The 25,557-nt window shown below is 38.7% G+C and overlaps 1 protein-coding gene across 3 annotated transcripts in view; it reads left to right on the forward strand.

Moving 5' to 3' along the window:
• Window positions 1–25,557, forward strand: part of RASGEF1C (RasGEF domain family member 1C) — a 125,777-nt gene that overhangs the window by 96,176 nt on the left and 4,044 nt on the right. For all 3 annotated transcript variants that reach the window (XM_070739170.1, XM_070739169.1, XM_070739168.1), the window contains 6 exons: window positions 10,899–10,994; window positions 12,684–12,786; window positions 12,887–12,966; window positions 13,870–13,965; window positions 21,821–21,916; window positions 23,388–23,511. In XM_070739170.1, the coding sequence (XP_070595271.1) occupies window positions 10,899–10,994; window positions 12,684–12,786; window positions 12,887–12,966; window positions 13,870–13,965; window positions 21,821–21,916; window positions 23,388–23,511 (595 nt within the window). The remainder of the gene's footprint in view (window positions 1–10,898; window positions 10,995–12,683; window positions 12,787–12,886; window positions 12,967–13,869; window positions 13,966–21,820; window positions 21,917–23,387; window positions 23,512–25,557) is intronic.

Raw genomic sequence — 25,557 nt, forward strand, 5'->3', positions numbered from 1 at the left:
TCCCTTTTAATTTTGAAAACTTTAGCCAGTTTCTTTTGTATATTCTGTAACGTATCCTTTTTCAAATCATTCTCTTATTGTATCATTTGTAGTTCCATATTCTATATTTTCTCTATCTTGTTGGATAGAATTTGTTCCATATCTATCATTCCTGCATTAACATCTTTAGATATAATCTATGATAGAAGCAGATTGGCAGTGCTAATACATATAACCTCTGATTCCATCCTTAAAAGATCTCCTTTAATATTTCTGACAAAATATTTTGTATCATTCTCTAAATCCCAGTGATAGCAAACATTAGGCTGTCATTTTTTTTCTTCTGTTTAAAATCTTTAGCCCCATCTAGGGTTTAGTTTCTAAAATCATCACTTCTCTTTTCTTACAATGTGCAATTGTCAAGTAACCAAAATAATCCCATAAGAAGCTATTTATTTTTTACACTTAATTCCAAAATCTTATAGTAAAATTCAATATTCAAAACTTATCTTGACCCATTATTTTGTTACAACTTCTTAGATAAAAATGTTACTTATCTTTTTGCTATTTATTTCAAATTATTTAAGTTCTTCAGTTTGTAATTAATTTTTCTTTTGTTCAGAGTAGAAGATAAACTCACCCAATGGATACTTTTCTACCCTGTTTTAAAGTTTTCTTAAAGCTTAGAAGTAGCTAATAAGCAATTTTCAACAGTAATTAGAAAATGACTTAGTGTCCTTTAAAAGTCTCTGCTGTAGTTGTAGGCAAGATGTCTGATCCCATTGTCTCCTGGGGCTCAAATCACGGGTGAAATCCAGCAGGTTCTGACAGGTTCTGGAGAACCAGTAGTGGAAATTTTGAGTAGTTCAGAGAAACACAGAAGACTGACGGCAGAAAAAGACCTCATGATCCATCTAGTCTGCCCTTATACTATTTTTTGTATTTTATCTTTGGATGGATATATGTTTATCCCAGGCATGTTTAAATTCAGTTACTGTGGATTTACCAACCACGTCTGCTGGAAGTTTGTTCCAAGGATCTACTACTCTTTCAGTAAAATAATATTTTCGCATGTTGCTTTTGATCTTTCCCCCAACTAACTTCAGATTGTGTCCCCTTGTTCTTGAACTAACAAATACCACCTCTGGCTGGCCCCAGAGTGGGGTGGGAATGCAGTACCCTTCTCCTGCCACGCCCACCAAGCCATACTATACCCACCAAGCCACAACCACAGAGATGTGTTGCGATGGCAAGTACAGGCTGTTCGCTCCTGTACTAAGGCTCCTCTCATGGCAAGGCAATAGCTGGAACCTTAGTGCAGGAGAAAAGCCCTGTGCCTTTTGCCTTTGCAGCATATTTGCATGTAATGTAGACTTCGCTTGCTGCCGCCTTGAACTGTAGCTTGTGCCCTCTGCACTTGGCCAAAGAACTGATGGGGGGGGGGTGACATGGCAAGGGGATGGCCAGAGACTTAGTGCAGGAGAGAAAGCCACGTCCTTTTGCATCCTGTTAAGACCCGCCTTAAGCAAGCAGCTGCCCATCCCACATGCGTCTTTGCTACATGTTGGCACTTGCTTCAGGGTCTCCCTGTGCAGGTGCACCCTCCCAGCCCCCCCAAAGTTGGCCAAGGGATCGCAAGAGAGGGATGAGGGTCACCTGAAGGGCAGCCTCCACCTGGAGTCAGGGGAGGGTAAAAACGCTCTCCCCCATCCCCCTGGAGGCTCTCTGGAAGCCAAAAAATGCCCTTCCAAAGCCTCCGTGCGAGCCCAAAATCAAATGGCCGGCTCGCACATGCACATTGGAGCTGGGCTAGGGCAACGGCTCGCGTGCCAGTAAATATGACTCCGCATGCCACTTGTGGCACCAGTGCCATAGGTTCGCCTTCACTGTTATAGGATCTGTTGCTTGAGCAGGGGGTTGGACTAGAAAACCTCCAAGGTCTCTTCTGTTGTGGTTAGCTCTGGCCCAGCTCCTGCCCCAAGGACTGTGGATGTGGGGGAGACATCCACATGCCTCAGGCCTGTTTTGCTCCCGGTGGAATCTGCTGATGAAGGCTCCTCTGACCAAGAAGACATGAGTGACAGGGAGGAGGACAGTGTGGCAGACAGCTCAGAAGGAGATCAATTATCTAGCTCCTCCTTGGATTCGGAACAAGAGTTAATGATTCAGCCACGCATGCGGAGAGTGATGCATAGGCAGCAACAACTGAGAGATTATTATCAAAGAAAATGAGGCCACCTGTGGTTGGATGGGGCTGGGGTAATTAGTGAGGCTGCTATAAATAGTAGCCTGTGGGTTTGGCCATTGTGGAGGATTATCTGATCGTTGTGTTTCATGCCTGCCTTGCTGACTTAAACCTTTGTGTGCTGATTTTTCCCTGCTTTGAAACTAAACCAGAGCAAAGTGTGTTTCACTTTGTGAAAGAAGGACTGTGAATTGCCTCACAGCTGCAAGCTAAGTATCTCAGAACTGATAAGGGACTTGTACAAATTACCAGTTTGTTTGGAGAGGAGTGCTCTTTGCTATAACAAAAAGAGTGCTTAGTTTATTTGAATTTTCGGTATAAAGAACATTGTTTTGAATTTTCAAACGTGTGTGTGTGTCTGAAATTTGTACCTTTGAATTTTCGGGAGGATTCTACCAGAGAGCTCGACAGAACATCTTCCAACTCTGTTATTCTGTTAAAATGTAGGAATATCATGCTACACACTGAACACACCTACAGCTTTTTTTGGCTTCCTTTCTATGTTCTTCAGGAGTACCCACCCACCTTTCCCTGATTTTCTGAAAGGCCATGATCTGTCAGTCAGGCAGAGATGACAAGAGATGTTACACTGCCAGGAAGAAGTAGTGTGTCAGCTGAACCCTCCACCTCTTTCATGGCAGCCACTTTGACAAGATAAAGGCAGGAGCTCTTGGCAGGCAGAAGAGGCCATAAAAATGACAGATTCTGCCAGTCTAGCCCCTTTTCAAAACCCAGGAGACAAAAAGCTGGAGATCAGTTAGAAATGCTTGTTATTCAGGTCAGAGAATTGAGGAAACAAAGAGATGGGCAGGAAGTATAAAAGCCCTCTTCTGGTTTAAAATCTGTTGTTTTGCTAACAAGTTCATTTCTTCATGGATTAACTTTGCCTTTCCTGTAAATATCATAAGCCTTTTCTGGTCTGGAATAAATGAGAAATAAATATGAGACGATGTGACTAAAGGCTTCAGTGACAGGTCAGTTGTAGTCAGGTTAGGATTCTGTCTTCTTTAATAATCCATTTGAAATAGCTTAGTTGTGAGAACAAAAGCAGAGAAAATCAGGATGATTGCTATCCATTGTACTGTACTAGCTTTTGGTTTTCCATCCTTTTAATCCATTCTCACAAAACTCTGCCAGCTTCCACATTGTTGTGTCCAGAGGACAGTTAGGCCTTGTACCCGCCCCTATTCCTTGGGTGGAAAAATACTGTAAGGTGATTGGTTGGCTCAGCCTGGCAGCCCGGTATATATATAGCTGCCAGGCACGGCCATGTTTGTCTTGTTTTAGTTCTGTAAACCGTTACCTCCTGTTCAATAAAGAACCGTTACTTACTACAAGATTGCAGTCCTTCATTCCAGCAAGGATTTAACACACATCAGCCAGGAAAGCCTCAGATTCCCAAGGCAGCTGGAATTCTAGATTGCTTCAGCTACATGGGCATATTTTGTTTATTTTGCATATGCATTTGCACTGATATAATATTAAATCAGAAACTCTGAGGAGCGGGTCATTAATACTGCTATGAGTAACCCAGTGTTTCTCAAATTTGACAACTTGAAATTGGGTGGACTGGGGAACATAGAAACATAGAAACATAGAAGTCTGACGGCAGAAAAAGACCTCATGGTCCATCTAGTCTGCCCTTATACTATTTTCTGTATTTTATCTTAGGATGGATATATGTTTATCCCAGGCATGTTTAAATTCAGTTACTGTGGATTTATCTACCACGTCTGCTGAAAGTTTGTTCCAAGGATCTACTACTCTTTCAGTAAAATAATATTTTCTCATGTTGCTTTTGATCTTTCCCCCAACTAACTTCAGATTGTGTCCCGTTGTTCTTGTGTTCACTTTCCTATTAAAAACACTTCCCTCCTGAACCTTATTTAACCCTTTAATATATTTAAATGTTTCGATCATGTCCCCCCTTTTCCTTCTGTCCTCCAGACTATACAGATTGAGTTCTGTAAGTCTTTCCTGATACGTTTTATGCTTAAGACCTTCCACCATTCTTGTAGCCCGTCTTTGGACCCGTTCAATTTTGTCAATATCTTTTTGTAGGTGAGGTCTCCAGAACTGAACACAGTATTCCAAATGTGGTCTCACCAGCATTCTATATAGCGGGATCATAATCTCCCTCTTCCTGCTAGTTATACCTCTAGCTATGCAGCCAAGCATCCTACTTGCTTTCCCTACCGCCTGACTGCACTGTTCACCCATTTTGAGACTGTCAGAAATCATTACCCCTAAATCCTTTTCTTTTGAAGTATTTGCTAACACAGAACTGCCAATACAATACTCAGATTGAGGATTCCTTTTCCCCAAGTGCATTATTTTACATTTGGAAACATTAAACTGCAGTTTCCATTGCTTTGACCATTTATCTAGTAAAGCTAAATCATTTACCATATTACAGACCCCTCCAGGAATATCAACCCTATTGCACACTTTAGAGTCATCGGCAAATAAGCAAACTTTCCCTACCAAACCTTCCCCTATGTCACTCACAAACATATTAAAAAGAATAGGACCCAGAACAGACCCTTGTGGCACACCGCTAGTAACCTGACTCTGCTCAGAATACTCGCCATTAACAATAACTCTCTGATGTCTATGCTTCAGCCAGCTGCAAATCCATTGAACTATCCAGGGATTAAGTCCAATCTTCACTAATTTATCTATCAGCTCTTTATGTGGAACCATATCAAAGGCTTTGCTGAAGTCCAGGTAGGCAATATCCACGGCACCACCTTCATCCAACACCTTTGTGACATAGTCAAAGAAATCCATGAGATTAGTCTGACATGATTTGCCTTCAGTAAAGCCATGCTGATTTGGGTCCAATAAGTTATTGTTTTTTAGGTGCTGATTTATCCTCTTTTTGAGTAGAGTCTCCATCATTTTAACTACAACTGATGTCAAGCTAACTGGCCTGTAGTTACCAGCTTCTTCTCTACTGCCCTTCTTGTGAATAGGCACAACACTGGCCATTCTCCAATCCTCAGGAACTTCTCCTGTTAACAAGGATTGGTTAAACAAATCAGTCAGGGGGGTAGTAATGACAGATCTGAGTTCTTTAAGAACTCTGGGGTGGATGCCATCTGGACCCATTGCCTTATTTATCTTTAATCGTTCAAGTTCTTCTAAGACATCGGCTTCTAAGATCACTGGAGCTGAATCCGTTCAGCTGGAAGCAATGTTATATCCCTCTATAGTATTATTTTGTACGGTGTCTTTTGAGAAAACTGAACAGAAGTAGCTATTGAAATGGTCAGCGATCTCCTTATTCCCATTAATGCATGTATTATTCCCGGTACTAAGTTTCGTGATGCCGCAGTTTTTCTTCTTCTTATCACTAATATATCTGAAGAAGGTTTTATCCCCCTTCTTTACAGATTTTATCCCCCTTCTTTACAGATTTACATACAGGGAATTCTGGGAGTTGAAGTCCACCCATCTTCAAATTGGATTAGCCAATTTGAGACCACTCGATTAGCCTATTAAGAGATCATTGGTTGCTCTGCACATTATAGTATCTTGGAATCCATTGGGGGAGGGAGGGAGAGATAATGTGCAGGCTGTTCCAAGGAAGTTGGCTTAATAAAATTTTACAGTTGTTTATAAACTAAAATCGGTGTCATTTTTTTTGGTAAAATGCTAATTAAAAAAGATAATAATTTGTCTTAAATGTAGGCAGGTGGACTGAACATGAAGTATTTGCAATGTTTCAGCACCTGGTAGCTTCCATTTGGATCAGAGGATGCTTCAGTTATATAACCCTAACTGTAATGGGCTTTTAAATGCCTCTTTCATCTCTTATTACAACAGAAACATATCAGAAGTGTAGAGTTGTGGCAGTGGAACTGGTCATGTAACAAATATCAGGGGAAGCATTGCCTTTCCTGCATCATCTCACTTTGGCTATAATTTCCTTACCTTTCTCTTGTTTATTGAATAGACATGCCAAACATCTGGTAGTTTAGTGATTATTGTTACAAAATAAAGTTAGCATGTAGTTGGGGCATCAAGGATCAATTAACTTTTTCAGGAATTTTGTGCAATTTCTCAAAACTTTGGTTCTTTCATGGGAGGCAGAGGAGCTTGTTTCTTTGAATCTTGTAAGCAGCATGTTACTAAATCTGATCTGTTGGTGCAAAGAACAAGTCACACTGCACGCTGGTACAGTCTTCCTTCCTTGTACTGCCGCATGTGATTTTATTTATTTAGCATTTGCAAAATCTGGCCACTGTAGAACAGTAGAAAACAAAGTGGACTCAGCTATTAAATGAAATAAAAATAGACGAGAAGTAGGTGTTGGTCTGGAATGAAATTAAGTTAGATCAGTCATCAAGTTTTAAGAATCAGGGGAAAGAGAGACAACGTATTAATAATGTAATTTGGCACTGAATGTATCTGGATTGAAAAGGAAAGGATGCTGCAAAGGGAATGAAGTAAGAAATAATTAGGGATAGCATATCAGATATGAAAGAATTAAAAAACATTCTACCAATTGAAGCAAAAAGTACAGGTAATCCTCGATGTATGACCACAATTGAGAGCAAAATTTCTGTTGCGAAACAAGGCAGTTGCTAAGTGAGCTTTGTTGCATTTTAGCATTTAGCATTTAGATTTATATACCACTTCATAGTGCTTTTACAGTCCTCTCTAAGTGGTTTACAGAATCAGCATATTGCCCCTAACAATCTGGGCCCTCATTTTACCCACCTTGGGAGGGTGGAAGGCTGTCAACCTTGAGCTGGTGGTAAGATTTGAACTGCTGAACTACAGCTAGCAGTTTTTCAATCTTTCTTGTCACAGTTGTGAAGTGAATCAATGCAGTTGTTAAATTAGTAACACAGTTGTTAAGTGAATCTGGCTTCCCCAATGACTTTGCTTTTTTTTTTCTTTTCTTTTTTTTTGCAAATCTTTTTATTGTTTTATAGATACATATATCACAATTTGTTTATACAGTTTACAGGTCTTATCCAACTTTTTTACCGGTTACAGTTGTTATATGGATAATATTAACTTAATACTATGCAATGCCAAACAGGGTAAAAACATTCAAATGGTATTTTCATTTTTTTTTTTAAGGTTTGTACTGCTATTTTGTATAAGGTTATACAAATCTTTTCCTTTGAATCCACTCGTGCCAATTGTTCCACATGCTTTTAGTTTCGTTGATTCTGTTTCCCTTAAGTAGGTTTGTCAATTTATCCATTTCTGCACATGTATATATTTTTTCTATTATTAAATTTATATTGGGGGTCTGTTTGTTCTTCCATGTTTGCGCAATTGCAATTCTTGTAGCTGTATTTATGTGAGTCACTTAAAAAAGGGTTTGTTTCGAGTAAGATTTTTTCCAAATTCCGAGTAGCATCCCCTCCGGTGAGTACTCTATTTCCTCCTTCGTGATTTCCTTTAACCATTTGTAAATTGTTTCCCAAATTTTTTGGATTTTAGGGCAGGACCACCACATATGGAAGAAAGTTCCTTTTTCTGTATTGCATTTCCAACATACATTTTGTAGTGCTGGGTAAATTTTGGCAAGTCTTGCCGGTGGTAGATACCACCTGTAAAATAGTTTGTAATAGTTTTCTTTATAGGCTGATGATAGGGTGATTTTGGTTATTGTATTCCATGTTTTCTCCCATTCTGCTATATGGATTTTTCTTTGTAGGTTTTTCTCCCAGGCTACCATTGGATTTTTAATCATCTCTTTTTCTTTCTCGTGTTCTAGTAAAATCTGGTATAGTTTGGTTATCTGTTTTTCAGCGTTTCCTGTTAAGATCTTGTCTAGAGTTTGGGTGGAATTTGCTATACCTGGTATTTGTTTATCCTTATTATATCTTGATTTTATTTGCATATATGTCCACTCGTCCATCCTATAATTTTGTATTTCCAATTCTTGTTTAGTTTTAATTTCTCCATTTGGATGTAAAATATCTTTATATTTTATGGTCTTGGTAGGGTCTATTAAATTCGGATATACTATGGCTTCCATGGTAGATAGCCATCTAGGAATTTTGTTGTAAAATTTTCTTTTAATCTCATACCAGGTTTTAAGGAGAGATTTTCTTATCATGTGTTTGTTAAAGACAGTTTGTTTTTGTTTATCGTCTTTCCATAAATAGGCATGCCACCCCAACTGTAGATCATGGCCCTCAAGTACCAGTATTCTTTTATTAGTAAGATTAATCCACTCTTTTAGCCATGTTAGGCACGCTGCAGTGTAATACTGTTTCAGATCGGGGAGTCCTAATCCTCCTCTGTTTTTGGTGTCTTGGAGGTATCTGAATTGAATTCTGGGTTTTTTATTTTGCCAAATAAATTTTGAAAAAGTTTTATTAATCTCTTTAAAAAGTTGTTAAATTAGTAACACAGTTGTTAAGTGAATCTGGCTTCCCCAATGACTTTGCTTTTCAGAGGGTTGCCTTGGACACTACAATCGTCATATAAACCAGTTCCCAAGCATCCAAATTTTGATTCTATGACCATCGGGATGCTTGCAATAGTTGTAAGTGTGAAAAATGGCCATAAATCACTTTTTAATGCCATTGTAACTTTGAACGGTCACTAAACGAATGGCTGTAAACTTGGGGACTACTTTGTAGTATAGAAATAAGAAATAGGACTCAAAATAATTTGTTAACTGGACAATATCAGTTGTATTGGTAGGAAATAGTCTAAGGGCAGACTAGATGGACCATGAGGTTTTTTCTGCTGTCAATCTTCTATGTTTTCTATGTTTCTAATACTATTCTAAGCAATATGCTGCATATGGAAAAGGATGCTTAAGTCACTTCTTAAATAGCTTTTGCCACCTCTTGCCATGAACCACAAAGGCAATGTTATTTCTTTTCTAGTGAGATTCCATCATGCTGAATTTGCTTCAGGCTGCTTGCATTTTAAAAGTACTTCCTGCTTTACATAAAATTCCATCATCTCTCATTAATCAACTTTAGCCTTAGGAGATATTTTCTGCAATGGAGAAATTTGCAAATATTGTGAACACCAAAAATCCCAATGACATCTTTTGCTATATTTATTCCACTTGGGGGAAATCCCTTTTTCACTGCATAAAAACTTCCTCCTCATTGATTTATTGTATCCCTAAGGCCTGAGCTAGAAATTATACTATTAATAAGAGATATTTGTTCTAATATTTCCTGATACCCTCTAGTGGTTGCTAAAAGTTAGACAAATATTTCAAAATACCGGTTCATAATGCTTTTAAAATACTCTGCAGCTGGAATCTCTGTCAGTAATTTATGTTGCAGAGTGTGTGCATATCATCTTGGGGACAAGTCCCATTGGACTCAGTGGGAATAGCTACAGAGTAGATGTTATTAAACTGCACCTTACGTTTCTAGATTGAAATTCATTTGAAAAAAAGCTGAGTGGTTGCCTAGGAACCTCTGTCTAAAAAGTTTAGGTCACAAGAATGACATTTGCTGATGAATTTTGCCATTTGGGTGACTTGTTTCATGGCAGTTGATGATATAGAGGCAGGGCAAGATAAAAGAGATCGGTAGCAAAGGTATTATCTTCTGAAAGAAACAATTCTTCAAAGCAAATAACATTCCAATCAAGAATCAGGGCTTGTCTTCCCCTCTCATTCTCAAAAATATTGTTTTATGTTAGACAATGACAGCGTCAGCCATTGCATTTGTCAACATTGGAGAACTTCTCTATTACAGGCATAGATCAGTGATGGTGAACCTTTTTTTCCTCAGGTGCTGAAAGAGCGTGGGCACACGCTATCGCACATGTGCGAGTGCCCACAGCCATAATTCAATGTCTGAGGAAGGTAAAAACAGCTTCCCCTGCTTCCCGGAGGCTCTCTGGGGGCTGGAAACGGCCTGTTTCCCAACTTCGCCCTCCCTAGGCTCCAAAGGCTTCCCCGGAGCTGGGGAAGGGTAAAAATGCCCTCCCCCATCCCCCAGAAGCGCTCTGGAAGCCAAAAATGCCCTCCCAGAGCCTCTGTGTGAGCCAAAAATCAGCTGACCAGCACACACATGCACGTTGGAGCTGAGCTAAAGATAGATTTGTATGCCGCCCTGAGTCTGCGGAGAGGGGCGGCATACAAATCTAAATAATAAATAAATAAATAAACGGCTCACATGCCAGGAGATATGGCTTCGTGTGCCACCTGTGGCACCCGTGCCATAGGTTTGCCATCACTGGCATAGATGAAATGTGGCTGTTACACCAAAAAAGAACAGTCCTCTGATTTCATTTCCCAGATCCTTGTTGCTCTTTGCGAATAGCGCTATCCTGCCTGTTAATATTTCATTGAGTGTAGATTGGGAGTGTGGGGAGAGCATTCTGAACAGTTCCTGTTGGCAAAACAGAATTGCTCATTGTGCATTGATTTGATTTGCAGAAAGGGCTGTAGGCTGTGAAATCAAAGACATCCGACACTTCCCATCTTTTTATATTTAAAACAGAGTTCCACATGCACGGTTTGTCAGGCAGCCATGTGTACACATGTGCACATGTTCAAAAATATACATTCTGTTGCCTCCTGAGCAACACTTTTGGATAGTCTACGGAGAGGGGTGGCATACAAATCTAATAAATAAATAATAATAATAATAATAATAATAATAATAATAATAATAATAATAATAGTGCATGCCATGTTTTATCTTTTTTTTTCCAAATTTTGCAGCCTTGTTTCAGTGAACAGAAGAAGACTAGTAATCTTGAGGCTTACGTGAAATGGTTCAATAGACTCTGCTATCTTGTAGCAACAGAAATTTGTATGGTAAGTCAGAGTCTGTTATACTGATGGCAGTCATTATCACACTTTGAAAGCATTTGGTAATAAATTCCATGGAAAATTTTTTCCCCCTTCTCTCATTAAAAATAATTGAGCAAGTTTGACTTTTTAAAAATAAATAAAAGCTTTACGTTTGAATGCATTTCACAGATATATTGCAGTCAATCTGAAGCAATGAACAGTCTATATCAATGCAGTGACAAAGCAAGCATTTTGGTATAGTGGAGGTGGAATGATTGAGAAGCCAAGGATCAAATTTGATTATTAAGTGTCATTCCTGGACTTCACACTCCACAGAGAAGGTTAGACCAAGGCAAAGAAAGAAACAGATCTAGGTCTGAAAAAATAAATTTGATTGTAAGGTTATAATAAATTTATTTAAGATATAAATCCAATCTATATGACTCTTTGGGTACTATCACTATTATTTAAATTTAGATGCTGCCCAACTCTCAGTGGCCATAAAAAACATTAAAAACGAGGAAAAAGAAGAAGTGATAGGCAACAATGAAGAATGAAAATGGGAAGAATGAGGGAAAACTCAATGGGAATGAAAGATGGTCACAAAGTCCAAAGGAGAGTTGACACTCATACTTGTCAAAGGCCTGAGTGAAAAGACAGATTTTCAAGGTCCTTCAAAACACCAGCAGAGTGAAATCAAGGAGAAGCTCATTTTAGACTGCAGATGCTGCTAGGAAGCTAGGGATCAGCTTTACAGGGTAGACCAAATCAAGAAACAAACTCTAGGTGTGCCAAAAACTATTTTATTAAGATTGGACATAGGAACAGACTTTTTCTCTATTATCTTGGAGGGAAATTGGGGGATGCCTGAGATATTTATAGCAGTAACAATGAGCATCTTGAAGGGCCCCCTGAAGCAGGTTGGAAACCAATGCATAGGTGTTACACGGGCATACCAAAACATGCTCATTATTGACCTACACTGCTACATTCTGGATCAGCTGAATCTTCCAGGTGGTCTTCAAGGGTGACTTCCTATACAGCATTTTGCAGTAGTCAAGCCATGCGGTGACCAGGACACACATATCTATCTGAAGATATGAAAAGTAAACAACTGACATATCAGATAAAGCTATGGAGAGATCTTCCTGATTACAGCTGCCATCTGTTCATTGAGCAGGAATTCTGAGTCCAGGAAAACTCTGTTCTTTAATGGTGAAATAGAGCCCCATCTACATATACAATGGAGAAAATATGAATGTATTTTTGGTCTACACAACTAAGACAAATATTGTGGATGCCTTTGCTGTCTGTATATTTAATTTAAAGCCTAGGAAAAAAATTATAATAGTTGTCATTGCACTGATAATTTGCTAGACAGAATATTTCTAGAATGTGTGTATGTTTGTCAGCTCAGTGGTAAAGACTTTTTAAAAAAGGTATACATTACTAGGCTTCAGTCACTGCCTAATGAGAATTTTGATTCCTATAGCTGCCAGGAATGAATGCCAATAATCAAAGTGATTAAGTAAGATTCTCCAATCTAACTGCCCTGTGTCCCATGGGATTGGGCAGCATAGAAGTCAAATCAAACAAACAAATAAATGTGCTAAACTGTTGGATTGAGCAATAAAAAATAGGACATTTCCGATTGGTGGAGTGATGACATTTCAATCATTTTTTTTACATTTTCATTGGCTTGTTTATTTACAGCCTGCCAAAAAGAAGCAGAGGGCACAAGTCATTGAATTCTTCATTGATGTCGCCCGGGAGTGCTTTAACATAGGGAACTTTAATTCACTGATGGCAATCATCTGTAAGTGTGCCAATATCACTTCTGTATCGCTTTAAGGTTATTAAGCAATTATTCTGTTTCTTAATGTTCTCCTTCATTGGTCATCTTTTTTCCCCTCTAGCTGGAATGAACATGAGTCCAGTATCTAGGCTAAAGAAGACCTGGTCAAAAGTGAAAACAGCCAAGTTTTTTATCCTTGAGGTAATATTTTTGAGAGTTGTACATTTATTGAGCCATGGATGTTCATAATCAAGGGTCACATGATTAAATGGAATTCTCATATTATTATTATTATTATTATTATTATTATTATTATTATTATTATTATTATTATTATTAATTAGATTTGTATGCCGCCCCTCTCCGAAGACTCGGGGCGGCTCACAACAGTAATAAAAACAATATAGCAGTGGAACAAATCTAATATTAAAAACATATAAAATCCTATCATTATTTTTTTTTTTAAAAACAAACAGCACATTCATACCAAACATAAAACAAAGTATAAAAAAGCCTGGGGGAAAGGTGTCTCAACTCCCCCATGCCTGGCGGTATAAGTGAGTCTTGAGTAGTTTATGAAAGACAGGAAGGGTGGGGGCAGTTCTAATCTCCAAGGGGAGTTGGTTCCAGAGGGCCGGGGCCGCCACAGAGAAGGTTCTTCCCCTGGGGCCCGCCAAACAACATTGTTTAGTCGACGGGACCCGGAGAAGACCAACTCTGTGGGACCTTATCGGTCGCTGGGATTCGTCCTGTAATAATCTGGACCCCGAAATCCTAGAATGAATCCTAAATTCATTTCAATTCAGATTCAACCATAAAATAAAGTAGAAACAACACACACACACCAAAAAATTAGCATTAGAAAACCTGCTACATGCATCCTTAGGAATTTATTCCATAAAAACTTAAAGAGAGAGAATAAAAGGAGAGTGGTTGACATGCAGGAGAAAAAAAAATCAAGTGATCGTCTCAAATCACCTGTGTCATCTAGCCTTTTTATCAAGTTATAATCTCTCTGATGGAAAGATAATACCATCTTTGAGAACTTGAGAACTTACACATGGCCCTTCTCTCCTCACACCCCACCACTCCCTCTTATTTCAGCACCAGATGGATCCTACTGGGAATTTTTACAACTACAGGACTGCCTTAAGGGGAGCTGCTCATCGGTCCCTAACAGCACACAGCACCAGGGAAAAGGTACCATTCTTACTATAACTCTAAACATTTTACATGCTGCCTTCAGGAATTCATTCCTCACCTTGCAAAGTGAGTGAGGCTGAAAGACAGCTGCTTGTGATAAAACATGGGTTTCTCCAATTTCAGCCTTGTATTCTAACTACCACAGTTACAACCACGATTGAGCCCCAAGTTTATTTTGCCGAGTGAAACATCTGTTAAGGGAGTGTGCCCCATTTTACGACTTTTCTTGCCACCGCTGTTAAAGTGAACCTGCCTGTATTTTTTAGACATTTATTTACTGATCCATGATTGCAGAAAATGTGAGAAATGACGACCTGAAGCTTTATCAGTGAACCTGGAATTTGAAGCATGCTCTCTTAGTTATCTTGACCTCAAAACCACTTGGAAATCTCTGTTGCTTTTGTGTTTCTTTCAGGCAGTGTTCTGGGAAAGAGTTGGTAGATGCAATTCTTACTGCAGGACTTTCCTGCACTAAGTTAGCATGTTAAGTTAGTAACAGGGTTGCTAAGTGAATCTGAATTCCCCATTGATTTTACTTGTCAGAAGGTTGCAAAAGCTGACCATGTGACCCTAGGACACTGCACCCGTCATAAATGCGAACCAGTTGCCAAGCACCTGAATTTGGATCATGTGCAGCAATGGTCATAAGTGTGAAGGAGGTCATAAGTCACTTTTGTAAGTGCCATTGAAACTTTGAATGGTCACTAAACAAACTCTTGTAGGACTACTTGAAGTGGGATTTTATCAAGAATGGGAGTTAAGAGTACCAAACACTCATTAATTCCTTTCTTCGCTAAGTCTTCAGTGATTTCACAAGCCCTTTTCATGCATTGCATACAGCAGTGTTTTTCAACCAGTGTGTCGCGGCACACTAGTGTGCCGCGAGACATGGTCAGGTGTGCCACGAAGCTCAGAGAGAGAGAGAGAGAAAGGAAGACAGGGAGAAAGAAAGAAAGAGAGAAAGAAAGCAAGGGAGAGAGAAAGAAAGCAAGAGAGAGCGAGAGAAAGCAAGAGAGAGAGAGAAAGCAAGAGAGAGAAAGAGAAAAAGAAAAAGAAAGCAAGAGAGAGAGAAAGAAAGAAAGAGAGAGAGAGAAAGAAAGAGAGGGAGGGAAGGAGAGAGAGAGAAAGACAGCAAAAAAGAGAGGAAGGAAGGAAGAGAGAAAGAGGGATGGCAATAGAGAGAAAGAAAGAGGAAGGGAGAGAAAGAGGGAGGGAGAGAGAAATAGAGAGAAAGGGCGGAAGAGAGAGAGAAATAATTTTTTTGTCCAAACTTTTTTTAGCCGCCCCCCTCCCCATTCAATGTGCCCCAGGGTTTCGCAAATGTAAAAAATGTGCTGCGGCTCAAAAAAGGTTGAAAATCACTGGCATACAGAACCATAATAAAATTGACACCCAGGATCAGGTAAGTTAAGTCTATCTCCAGGTTGTGCTGTTCCTTCCCCTTCTGCTGACAAGGGGATTTTTGAACTTACTATTTAGAATTCTATTAGAAAAGTGATGAAAACAGCAAGGGCAAAAAAAAGTCTGGTGCAGTGTGAGTGCTCACGCCCATAGGCATCCTTCCTATCTTTGCCTTCTAACTGGAAGTCAGTTGGCACTCTGTTTTAGTTCATTCTTTCCGCTTGCTGAAGACACATCATTGGTCTTTCCTGTATATTATTCTAGAGATACCCCTCATTTCAATCCTGAGCTACAAATAATCTTTATTTAAAAGATTAGTTGCAATATGCTGTATATTCTCCACATTAGCGTACCTCTGTTACTCTGCTTTATATTTATATAACAGAGAAAATGTCTGTCAAATACCTATGAAGATTCTCAATCATCCAGGTCATGGTTGTCCCAAAGGTTCTTTTTTCCAAAAGGCAACTGGACTTTCTTGGGTTTTGTTTTGTTTTGTCCTGTAAAGACATTTAACTTCTTATTTGAACTGAAGAAGCTTCTTGGATGGAAGCAAAATGTTTTCAAAGGAATAAAGCCAAGAAAATCCAGCTGCCTTTTGGAAAGTATGTTAAGTTATATTTTGCTGTCAGAAAACGTAAAACGTAGATAGCGGTGATTGAAAGTTTTCAGGAAAACACTAGTACAAATTGTCTAGATTGTTCAGTACTGAGAACAGGCAATTTCACATGAACAATTCCATCTCCCCAACTTTGGACATTTTCAAGAGGAGATTGGACTGTCATTTGGGTGGGGGTTGGACTTGATGACCTGCAAGGTCCCTTTCAACATACATACATACATACATACATACATACATACATACATACATACATACATACATACAAAAACAATTGCTATACTTAAAAAGATTTGTTAAGTAGATACCATTAAACCATAATAGGTAGGTTCACCTATCATTCTAAACAAAAATGAATTAAATTATATAATTACGTTGGGTGAACCAGGTGTATAGCTTCCCTCATTATTTAACATGCTAGATAGGGAAGATGAAATTTGGAATCTAGTAACATCCGAGAGCAAATGTTTTACCCCGTTCTAAAATGTTATGACCTCTTTAAATGAAGCAGTAGACAACATCTTTATTCGTGCTGAGAAAAATGTAATAAAATCTTATGATTACTTATTTAAGGGAAATATTATTCATTGCTGATCCTATAACCAAATTCTACTCTTGCCTTTTGAAGGGTAGGTATAAAATAGGGTACTTAGAGTTGTTGATTAGTTGGCTTATCACTTGAATAAAGAAAACATAATATTTTTCTACATTTCTTAAGTTAGGCAGTGACTGATTTTTAAAAAAAAGCCTTTTAAACATTGTCAGCCTAGAAGCTTGGAGTTGTGAACTGAGGGAAGCAAGATCTGTACGGACAAAGATAAAGAGAGTGTAAGAGGCAATCTGTTATTTGAATTTAGGCCTATATAATATCAGGAAGTGAATTATTTTAAGCAAATGAGATGAATATCTTAACACTTTAATTGACAACCTTATTTGCCTTGCAAATCTTTAACACATTCAAGCATGTACCATTCACATCCATTGCATTCTAAAGGAGCATTATCAAGAAGCACTGCCCAAGGAATTTAATTTGGGGCACTGAGCATAAAGAAAGCTAAACAGGAAAGCCAAAATGATGTCATAGAATCTTGGCCCTCCATGTTTTTTGGAGGTTGGCATCCATCCCTTTACAGTTTTATCTGAAATTATTGAATTTTGTTACTTCTACCATTTATGTCAACATACATTTGATATGAGACAGTTAAAAAGCAGTAGGAATTTATAGAACCAGTGTATGAAAAAAAGAAGCAGTGAAGGGCAGAATGGAGAGAGATGAACTCAGTGTGATAGAAATAAAATCCAAACTGCTGTCAATTAAAAATGGTTGAATTAGCATATTAAAAGCTGAGAGAAATGGCAACAATTTGCAGAGAAACTAATTAAGGGTAAATAGCTAGAGCTGCTTATGTGGGATGATCCTGTTACCCTGGGCACACTGATACAAGAGACTTCATTGAAAATGTAATTTGATGTCTGAGAAAATCAGATAGATTTGTGCTTTCAGTCAGTGAAAATATAATCTCAAGCATTATTTCAGTTCTCTGAAATCATCAATCAATCAACAGACAAAAAGAGAGAAAGTGAAAAGAAGGAAACCACCAAAATAAGATGCAAAGAAAAAGGAACATTGTGCCTCTTTTTCTTTCTCAAGAGCTTTATAAAACAAGAAATCTATTCTTTCCTCCTCCTTTTTCACATGATTTTAGAGTCATAACAAGGTCAGGATGGATGGATGGATCATGCAGGAAATAGAAATCTAGTAGAAGTTTTGGCCTTGAGCCTTGTAGCTCTGAAGGTTAAGATCAACAATCTGAACTGTGTTCATAAACTTAATGAGTCCATGCAGAGTTGTTCCACGTCTTGAGGTGACAGATATACATTAATGTAACTTTTGTAAATAAAGAATCCAACATCAGTTTATAATACATTGTAGGGTTTAGCCTTTTGTGCTTCTCACAGACAATGGAACCTCGGGTCATGAATGCTTCTGACCACGACCAAATCAGGTGCCGACCAAAAATATCTGCTAAATGTTGTCACAAATAGAGCCGGGGTGGCGCAGCAGGTACAGTGCTGTACTGCAGGCCACTGAAGCTGACTGTAGATCTGTAGGTCAGCGGTTCAAATCTCTTCAACAGCTCAAGGTTGACTCAGCCTTCCATCCTTCTGAGGTGGGTAAAATGAGGAACCCGGATTGTGGGGGCAATATGCTGGCTCTGTTAAAAAGTGCTGTTGCTAACATGTTGTAAGCCGCCCTGAGTCTAAGGAGAAGGGCGGCATAAAAATCAAATAAATAAATAAATAAATCCTCAGGTGTGGTCAAACACAGCCATGGTGATTTTCCCTTCTGCACCATTTTTTTTTTGTGTGTGTGTGAATGCGCAGTTAATCTTGCTTCCGGTCACGAGCAAATCGGGTGCCGATCAAAATCGTGACTGGAAGTGCCACTGTACTTTCTTCCTGTTCTCTAAAAACCTCTTTAACACAGATGAATAGAAATGGCACACCAGCAAATTTTCACATCTGCTCCTCTGATGTTAAGATAGAAAAACTGGAGCACCTCCTTCCACAATATTTCATTATGCATTTCTACCACAGTTTTGACCCATCAGAGTCAACTTTGAAATCTGTTTATCTCCTAATATTTTAGGGAGCTGAGTCAGCCTTCTGTGGTGTGAAATTTCCATTAGATGCTCTGTGAACTTCGCTTCAGGATAATATTTTCATTGACCACTAAGCACAGGGGCCACACACACAGCGCGATCTGTAAATGAGTCCAAAGGATTGTCAGTGGAATTCTCTTATAGCTTTTTCAGGGGCTCCTGTTTAAGTTTTACATAAGAACTTTGTTGTAGCAAATTATTTACCTATGCAGTAATTAGCAGGTGTATAGCTATAGAAGGGATACTTGTTTCCTGTTATTGCTCTGCAGTTTGTGTTAATGTATTTAATTTTCTCTTTTACTGTATTTTAAAGCCAAACTTTTACTAGCAGAGTATAATGGAAAGAGAAACTATTTATTATGTTTCATCCCAAAGAAAGCAAATTTCTTGTTTTCTCTTTCAGATACAGAGTAGAGAAAGAATCACAAATAACTTATTTATTGATATCTATGGGCTATGGAGATGATTGACAGTAGTTAGTTTTTATCACCAGTCACTGACATTTCTTATAAAAGCAAACTTGGGAGAAGAACATCATACCTTCAGTTTATCAGTTTCAAGCATAGCTGATTTCATTGTAGAACAATGTGAATGATTTCTCCCTCTTCCCTAGCATAGATAGGAAAATGATTTGCCCTAGCAATGGTTTCTGATCTCAGAATTTCATATTAAGCAAATCTAAGATTGCCTCTCTTCCTCTCCCTCCATCTCTCTTTTTCCTTTTCTTATCTTCAGCATACCCAATCAGATTAAGCTGATAAATATTGTTTTGTGTATGTGTGTGCGTTGTATATAGACACATAACCACACATACAATACATGGAATTGTATTTTCTAAGGCTCTAGATTAGAAACCGAGGGACTATGAGTTCTGGTCTTCCTAAAACCACAGAAACCAGATGGTGACTTTCAGACACTTACTCTCTCTTGAACTAACCCACCTCACAGAGCTATTGTTGGAAAAATAGGAGGGAATATTATATACACTGCCTTAAGTTGGGGGGTCAGAGGTCAGCTCCGAGGTCTCTCCCTTATGGGGTGCCTCAGGGGTCGGTCCTCTCCCCCTTGCTATTTAACATCTACATGAAACCGCTGGGTGAGATCGTCAAAAGACATGGGGTGAGGTATCATCAATATGCCGATGATACCCAGCTTTACATCTCCACCCCATGCCCAGTCAACGAAGCAGTGGAAGTGATGTGCCGGTGCCTGGAGGCTGTTGGGACCTGGATGGGTGTCAACAGACTCAAGCTCAACCCGGATAAGACGGAGTGGCTGTGGGTTTTGCCTCCCAAGGACAATTCCATCTGTCCGTCCATTACCCTGGGGGGGGGAATTATTGACCCCCTCAGAGAGGGTCCGCAACTTGGGCGTCCTCCTCGATCCACAGCTCACATTAGAAAACCATCTCTCAGCTGTGGCGAGGGGGGCGTTTGCCCAGGTTCGCCTGGTGCACCAGCTGCGGCCCTATCTGGACCGGGACTCATTGCTCACAGTCACTCACGCCCTCATCACCTCGAGATTCGACTACTGTAACACTCTCTACATGGGGCTACCTTTGAAAAGTGTTCGGAAACTTCAGATCGTGCAGAATGCAGCTGCGAGAGCAGTCATGGGCTTACCTAGGTATGCCCATGTTTCACCATCACTCCGCAGTCTGCATTGGCTGCCGATCAATTTCCGGTCACAATTCAAAGTGTTGGTTATGACCTTTAAAGCCCTTCATGGCATCGGACCAGAATATCTCCGAGACCGCCTCCTGCCGCACGAATCCCAGCGACCGATTAGGTCCCACAGAGTGGGCCTTCTCCAGGTCCCATCAACTAAACAATGTCGGTTGGTGGGCCCCAGGGGAAGAGCCTTCTCTGTGGCGGCCCCGGCTCTCTGGAACCAACTCCCCCCGGAGATTAGAACTGCCCCTACTCTCCCTGCCTTCCGTAAAGTTCTTAAAACCCACCTTTGTCTTCAGGCATGGGGGAACTGAAACACCTCCCCTGGCCACGTACAATTTATGTATGGTATGTTTGTGTGTGTGCTTGTTAATATAGTGGGGTTCTTTTTCAAACTATTTTAAATACTTAAATTCATTGAATCTATTTGGATTTGTACGATTGTTTATATTTCTGTTGTGAGCCGCCCCGAGTTCGCGGAGAGGGGCGGCATACAAATCTAAATAATAAATAAATAAATAAATAAATAAATAAACTATAAACAGGTATGAATCTAAGATGGATGGATGGATGGATGGATGGATGGATGGATGATGGGAGGAAGGGAGGGAGGGAGAGAGGAAGGAAGGAAGGAAGGAAGGAAGGAAGGAAGGAAGGAAGGAAGGAAGGAAGGAAGGAAGGAAGGTCAATTGTACCTCTTCAGGCTAATCTGGGGAAATTGCTTTTTCTATAATGATTAATCTAATATTCAAGATGCTTTGGGTGTTGGACTGCAACTTTGTGTTCCTTTGCACTGGTTTCTACATGAGCTTCTACATGAGCTTATCCACTCCAAATTATGCAGAGTTAGTTATAGTTAGAAAACTTCCAAATTCAAAATGAAATGATACATGTAAAGGATAATATAGCTATAGTAAATCCATGTTGTTTCACTTGAGTTCATTGGTGTTGATCTATAACAAAATCAAGCTCTGTATAAGGAGCATTTTATCCATGGGTGTTGCAACATAAGTGAACATATTTTATTCATATGATTTGAATTTCTGCTGCATGCATCACACACTTTTGTCACAAATATCTATTCCATATGTTTGCTAAAGGGGATTAATTGTAAATGTTTACTTGCCTTTGTAGCTCTCTCTCTAGATTGTTGATATTTAGTAAATTAACATTAAACTTTCCCTTTGCATAAAATAATCCTATTTACATAGAAATATTATCCTATTAAAACAGTAATGCCTAATCAGTCAAACACCTGCTATGTGTTTAGTCTCTGTGGAATTATTGGACCTACGTATGTTTGTGTCCTTTGCCTTTGTGTGTGCAGGGAAGATTAGTTCAGCCCTGCAGTTATTTCATGGCACCACTAGGCCTAGCTCACATGACTGTTTGTTCATTAGAATTGAAAAGTTAATCTCTCCACTTTGTATGAGTGAGTTGGGTTTTGTGCCTCAATAATAGAACAGCCGGAGACAATTGTTATGCCATTCTCTTCACAGATTGTGATCCCCTTCTTCAGCCTGCTGATCAAAGATATTTATTTTTTGAACGAGGGATGTGCAAACCGCCTTCCAAATGGGCATGTCAACTTTGAAGTAAGCACAGCAAGTATTATTTATCCCAGCAAATGTTTTCATGGTAAAGAAACAAAGGCAGTTGCTATATAAAAGATATTTGCAATCTTATTTCAGGATATATTTTTTTTCAAAGCAGAAATGCATTGCATATGTACAACCATTAGCACACAACAGAATTTTCTCAGCCCCTTTTCCACCTTTAAAAAAAAATCCCTGGAAGATCAAGGAGACCTGTTCAGGTGATAAAAGAGGATGTAGTCACAGGCAGAAACATGGATATTTACATTGTCTACAAAAATATATTTTGTTCCTTATAGGATTCTTTAGCTCCCCTTCTTCTCCACAATTATTTTGCTGTTATCACCCTTTCCTGCTCTGGGTATCAAACAGGACCTGCTTTCTTCTAGTAGAATTTTGCAGGGAAGGAGAATCACAGCAAATTGTTTCTTTCATCTTATCACTTAAGACAAGGAGGTATCTGGGGGAGGATTATAACCTAGGAAGCAGCAGTAGCTGCCCTGCAGAGCAGTTGGGATGGAAATTAACTGCAGTTAATGCAGAACTGGGAAACATCTCCCTCCACTCAAAAAAAACAACAACAACAGCCAGGGGCAGAGACCCAAGTCTTAAGAGACAATTTTGTTTGCAGAGGCCACTTTTGAATAATACATATAAATGACAGTTTATGCTCTTGCATATGTTATACATAGACAATGTCAGTATTTAATTTTTAAATAATAGTTTACAAATTCAAACCTTGGAATAATACATTGTATCAGTATTCACTACCAAAACTACTCTAAATTCCAAGGATTGTGTTAAAACAATAAGTCTAATCAGGTTAAAATGTCAGATGAATATATTTTTCTTTGATTTATGATTATGTATTAATACCAGTGACTATTTAGTACTAATTTATCTGTCTAATTATTATGTATGACCAACAATTATTCAAATAGGATTATTTGTAATGAATTCCAGTTATTGTTACTGTTTATGTCTTTTATATTGATGAATGAATTTTCATCAATATGTTCATAACCCTGATATTTTATTGTATGTTTAGTTAGTGTTTACTAAGAATTTAGCCATTACTGTCAAGCAAGAGGTAATAGTAAAGGATTTTGATTTGGAATTAATGGTGTATTATTATAATTATGTCAACACTCAGCTATAATCATATATTGTATAAGTAATTAATCTTAATTAGTGAGATGCTTAATTTTAGAAGGCTGCCAAAATAGTCTTGCAGCAAATTTATGTAAAGAACATAAGCTATTGAATACCAGATCAGAGTATTTTATCAGAACTGCAAATTAATGTATTCCATTCCACATTACAGAAATATAGAAAAGCTTCATGGGGATCACATACTCTCATTTTTTGCAGACATGTTATTAGATTAATGGATTATTTTGGAACTGGAGTCCTAATTTTCCTAGAGTATTATTTTCTTTGATCTAAACATTTCTTTTTAAAATTGATACAGAAATTCTTGGAACTGGCTAAACAAGTAGGAGAATTCATAACATGGAAACAAGTTGAATGTCCATTCGAACGTGATGATAATATAATCCACTATTTACATACTGCCCCTATCTTTACCGAAGATGGTAAGAACACCTTCATTTCATGAATGACTAGGGATCTGCTACTGACATTATTCTATATGATTGACTGAAAATATGTGTTTTTGGAAAGTGCTCTTGTACAAATCCACATTGTCTACAATTGGTAGCAATTAGGATGATTATGGGACATCTTTTTATAGTCAATCATTCCACAGAGCAATAGACCTGAAGGCCTTGCTGTGCTAGTGTTACACAACATCCAAACAAATCTATTCTTTTGAAAATCATGTTTTTGGTGGCTTCAGGCATAGAGAGTAGAGGCCAACTCCCAGCAAAGGAAGATTTACCTTTTGTGCTACGCTTGAAAAAAACCCTAAAGTTATTTTGGATGCAGTTAATCATGCCCATTTGTTACGGAGCTTTTGTCTGATTTTTCTTCTTATCCTCTTGATAGATCATGTTACCCTTTGTCCTTTCATAATAAATTAATTCAGTCATATCGAATTATCCTCATGACAGAGATGAGGCTGGCTGAATTAACTCTGCCTACAGGCTTTATAGACATTCGGCATGTTTCTGACCTTTGCACTTTTAAATAAAAGCCCTTAAAACTAATTCACAAAAATTGTATGAAATATTTGGGACATTATTGGTTATAGATCCATTCAGAATACAGCAAGGAAAAAATCATTTTTGAGACCCATAAGAAAGCATCATGGTTTTAAATAAACAAATGAAACAATTACAATTGGTCCCATAAAAGAGAAAGACTCAGATCATTCTGAAGGTTCTTGCATTCTGGAATGACAAAGGGAACTTCAGCAGATGAGTCACTCATCTTAGGCAATGAGTTTTGGGTCTTATACAATGGAACAGGCATGGAAATACAAGTATTTTGGCGCAGTTTAAGGGACAAAGAATGGGCAGAAAATCTTACATAGCATCCCACTTTTGTTTTCCCAAGTATTGTGACTTCTGCATAGAAAAGCAGGAGCAAAGTGCATTGATAGCAGGTTCATTTCTAGGAGGCATGTAGATCTCATGTGAATAGAACTGCATTAGGCAAAAATGGAAACACCCTAGTAAGTCACAGTTTCTTAGTCAAATCTCTCTCATCTGAGCATCAGATGACTCCTGTAATGGCTTTCTCATGCTTTAGAATGCTACCTCCAGTATAAAGACCAAAGTACAAGCTTCATATTGGCCTTCCAGCACATGGAGAAAAAAGAAATTGGATAGTAGGAACATAGTAGAAGTGGAACCTATAAATGTATCTTTCTTATGCTCTCATCATGTAATCTTCAGTGCTTGAATATGGCACATAAATATAGTTATGTAGTGGGTTCATTTTAAAATAACAGCTTCATTTTTATTTGATGCATTAAGCCAATTATTATCATTTAAAGATGTGGATGCTCCAAATGCTAATTAATTTTAAGCTGTAATTACAAATACCTATGTATTACATTCTTGAGCAATATGACTCTGTGCAGATTCCAGGTGGACATTTAAATTCACCTCTCTCCACATTTGGGATTAACACATATCTGTTGTCTGGCAAAAATGTAAAAAATAAAATAATAGGGAAAAACTCAAAGGCCCAACTTGATGGATGACTAGATCTGTTTCTGCTGTCAGTTTTCTGTGTTTGTGTTTGTGTGTGTGTGCACACGCACGCGCACATCGGGTGAAATCCATCAGGTTCTGGAGAACCAGTAGAGGAAATTTTGAGTAAATCAGAGAACCAGCAAATACAACCAGCCACTCTGGCTGGCCCCAGAGTGGGGCGGGAATTGAGATTTTGCAGTATCCTTCATCTGCCATGGCCACCAAGCCACACCGCACCCACCAAGCCAGGCCCACAGAACTGAAAAAAAAAATGGATTTCATTGTGTGTGTGTGTGTGTGTGTTGAAATCCATTTTTTTTACTACAGGTTCTGTGTGTGTGGATTTCATGCTGTGTGTGTGTGTTGGAATCCAATGTTTTTTTAACTACCCGTTCTGTGAACATGACCTGGTGGGCATGGTGTATATATATATTACTGAGCTAATGCTGCCTTTTCTGGAAAATGAGGAATTTCCAATGT

The sequence above is a fragment of the Erythrolamprus reginae genome, chromosome 2 (genome assembly GCF_031021105.1).
Source record: "Erythrolamprus reginae isolate rEryReg1 chromosome 2, rEryReg1.hap1, whole genome shotgun sequence".
In the NCBI taxonomy this organism is placed as follows: Eukaryota; Metazoa; Chordata; class Lepidosauria; order Squamata; family Dipsadidae; genus Erythrolamprus; species Erythrolamprus reginae.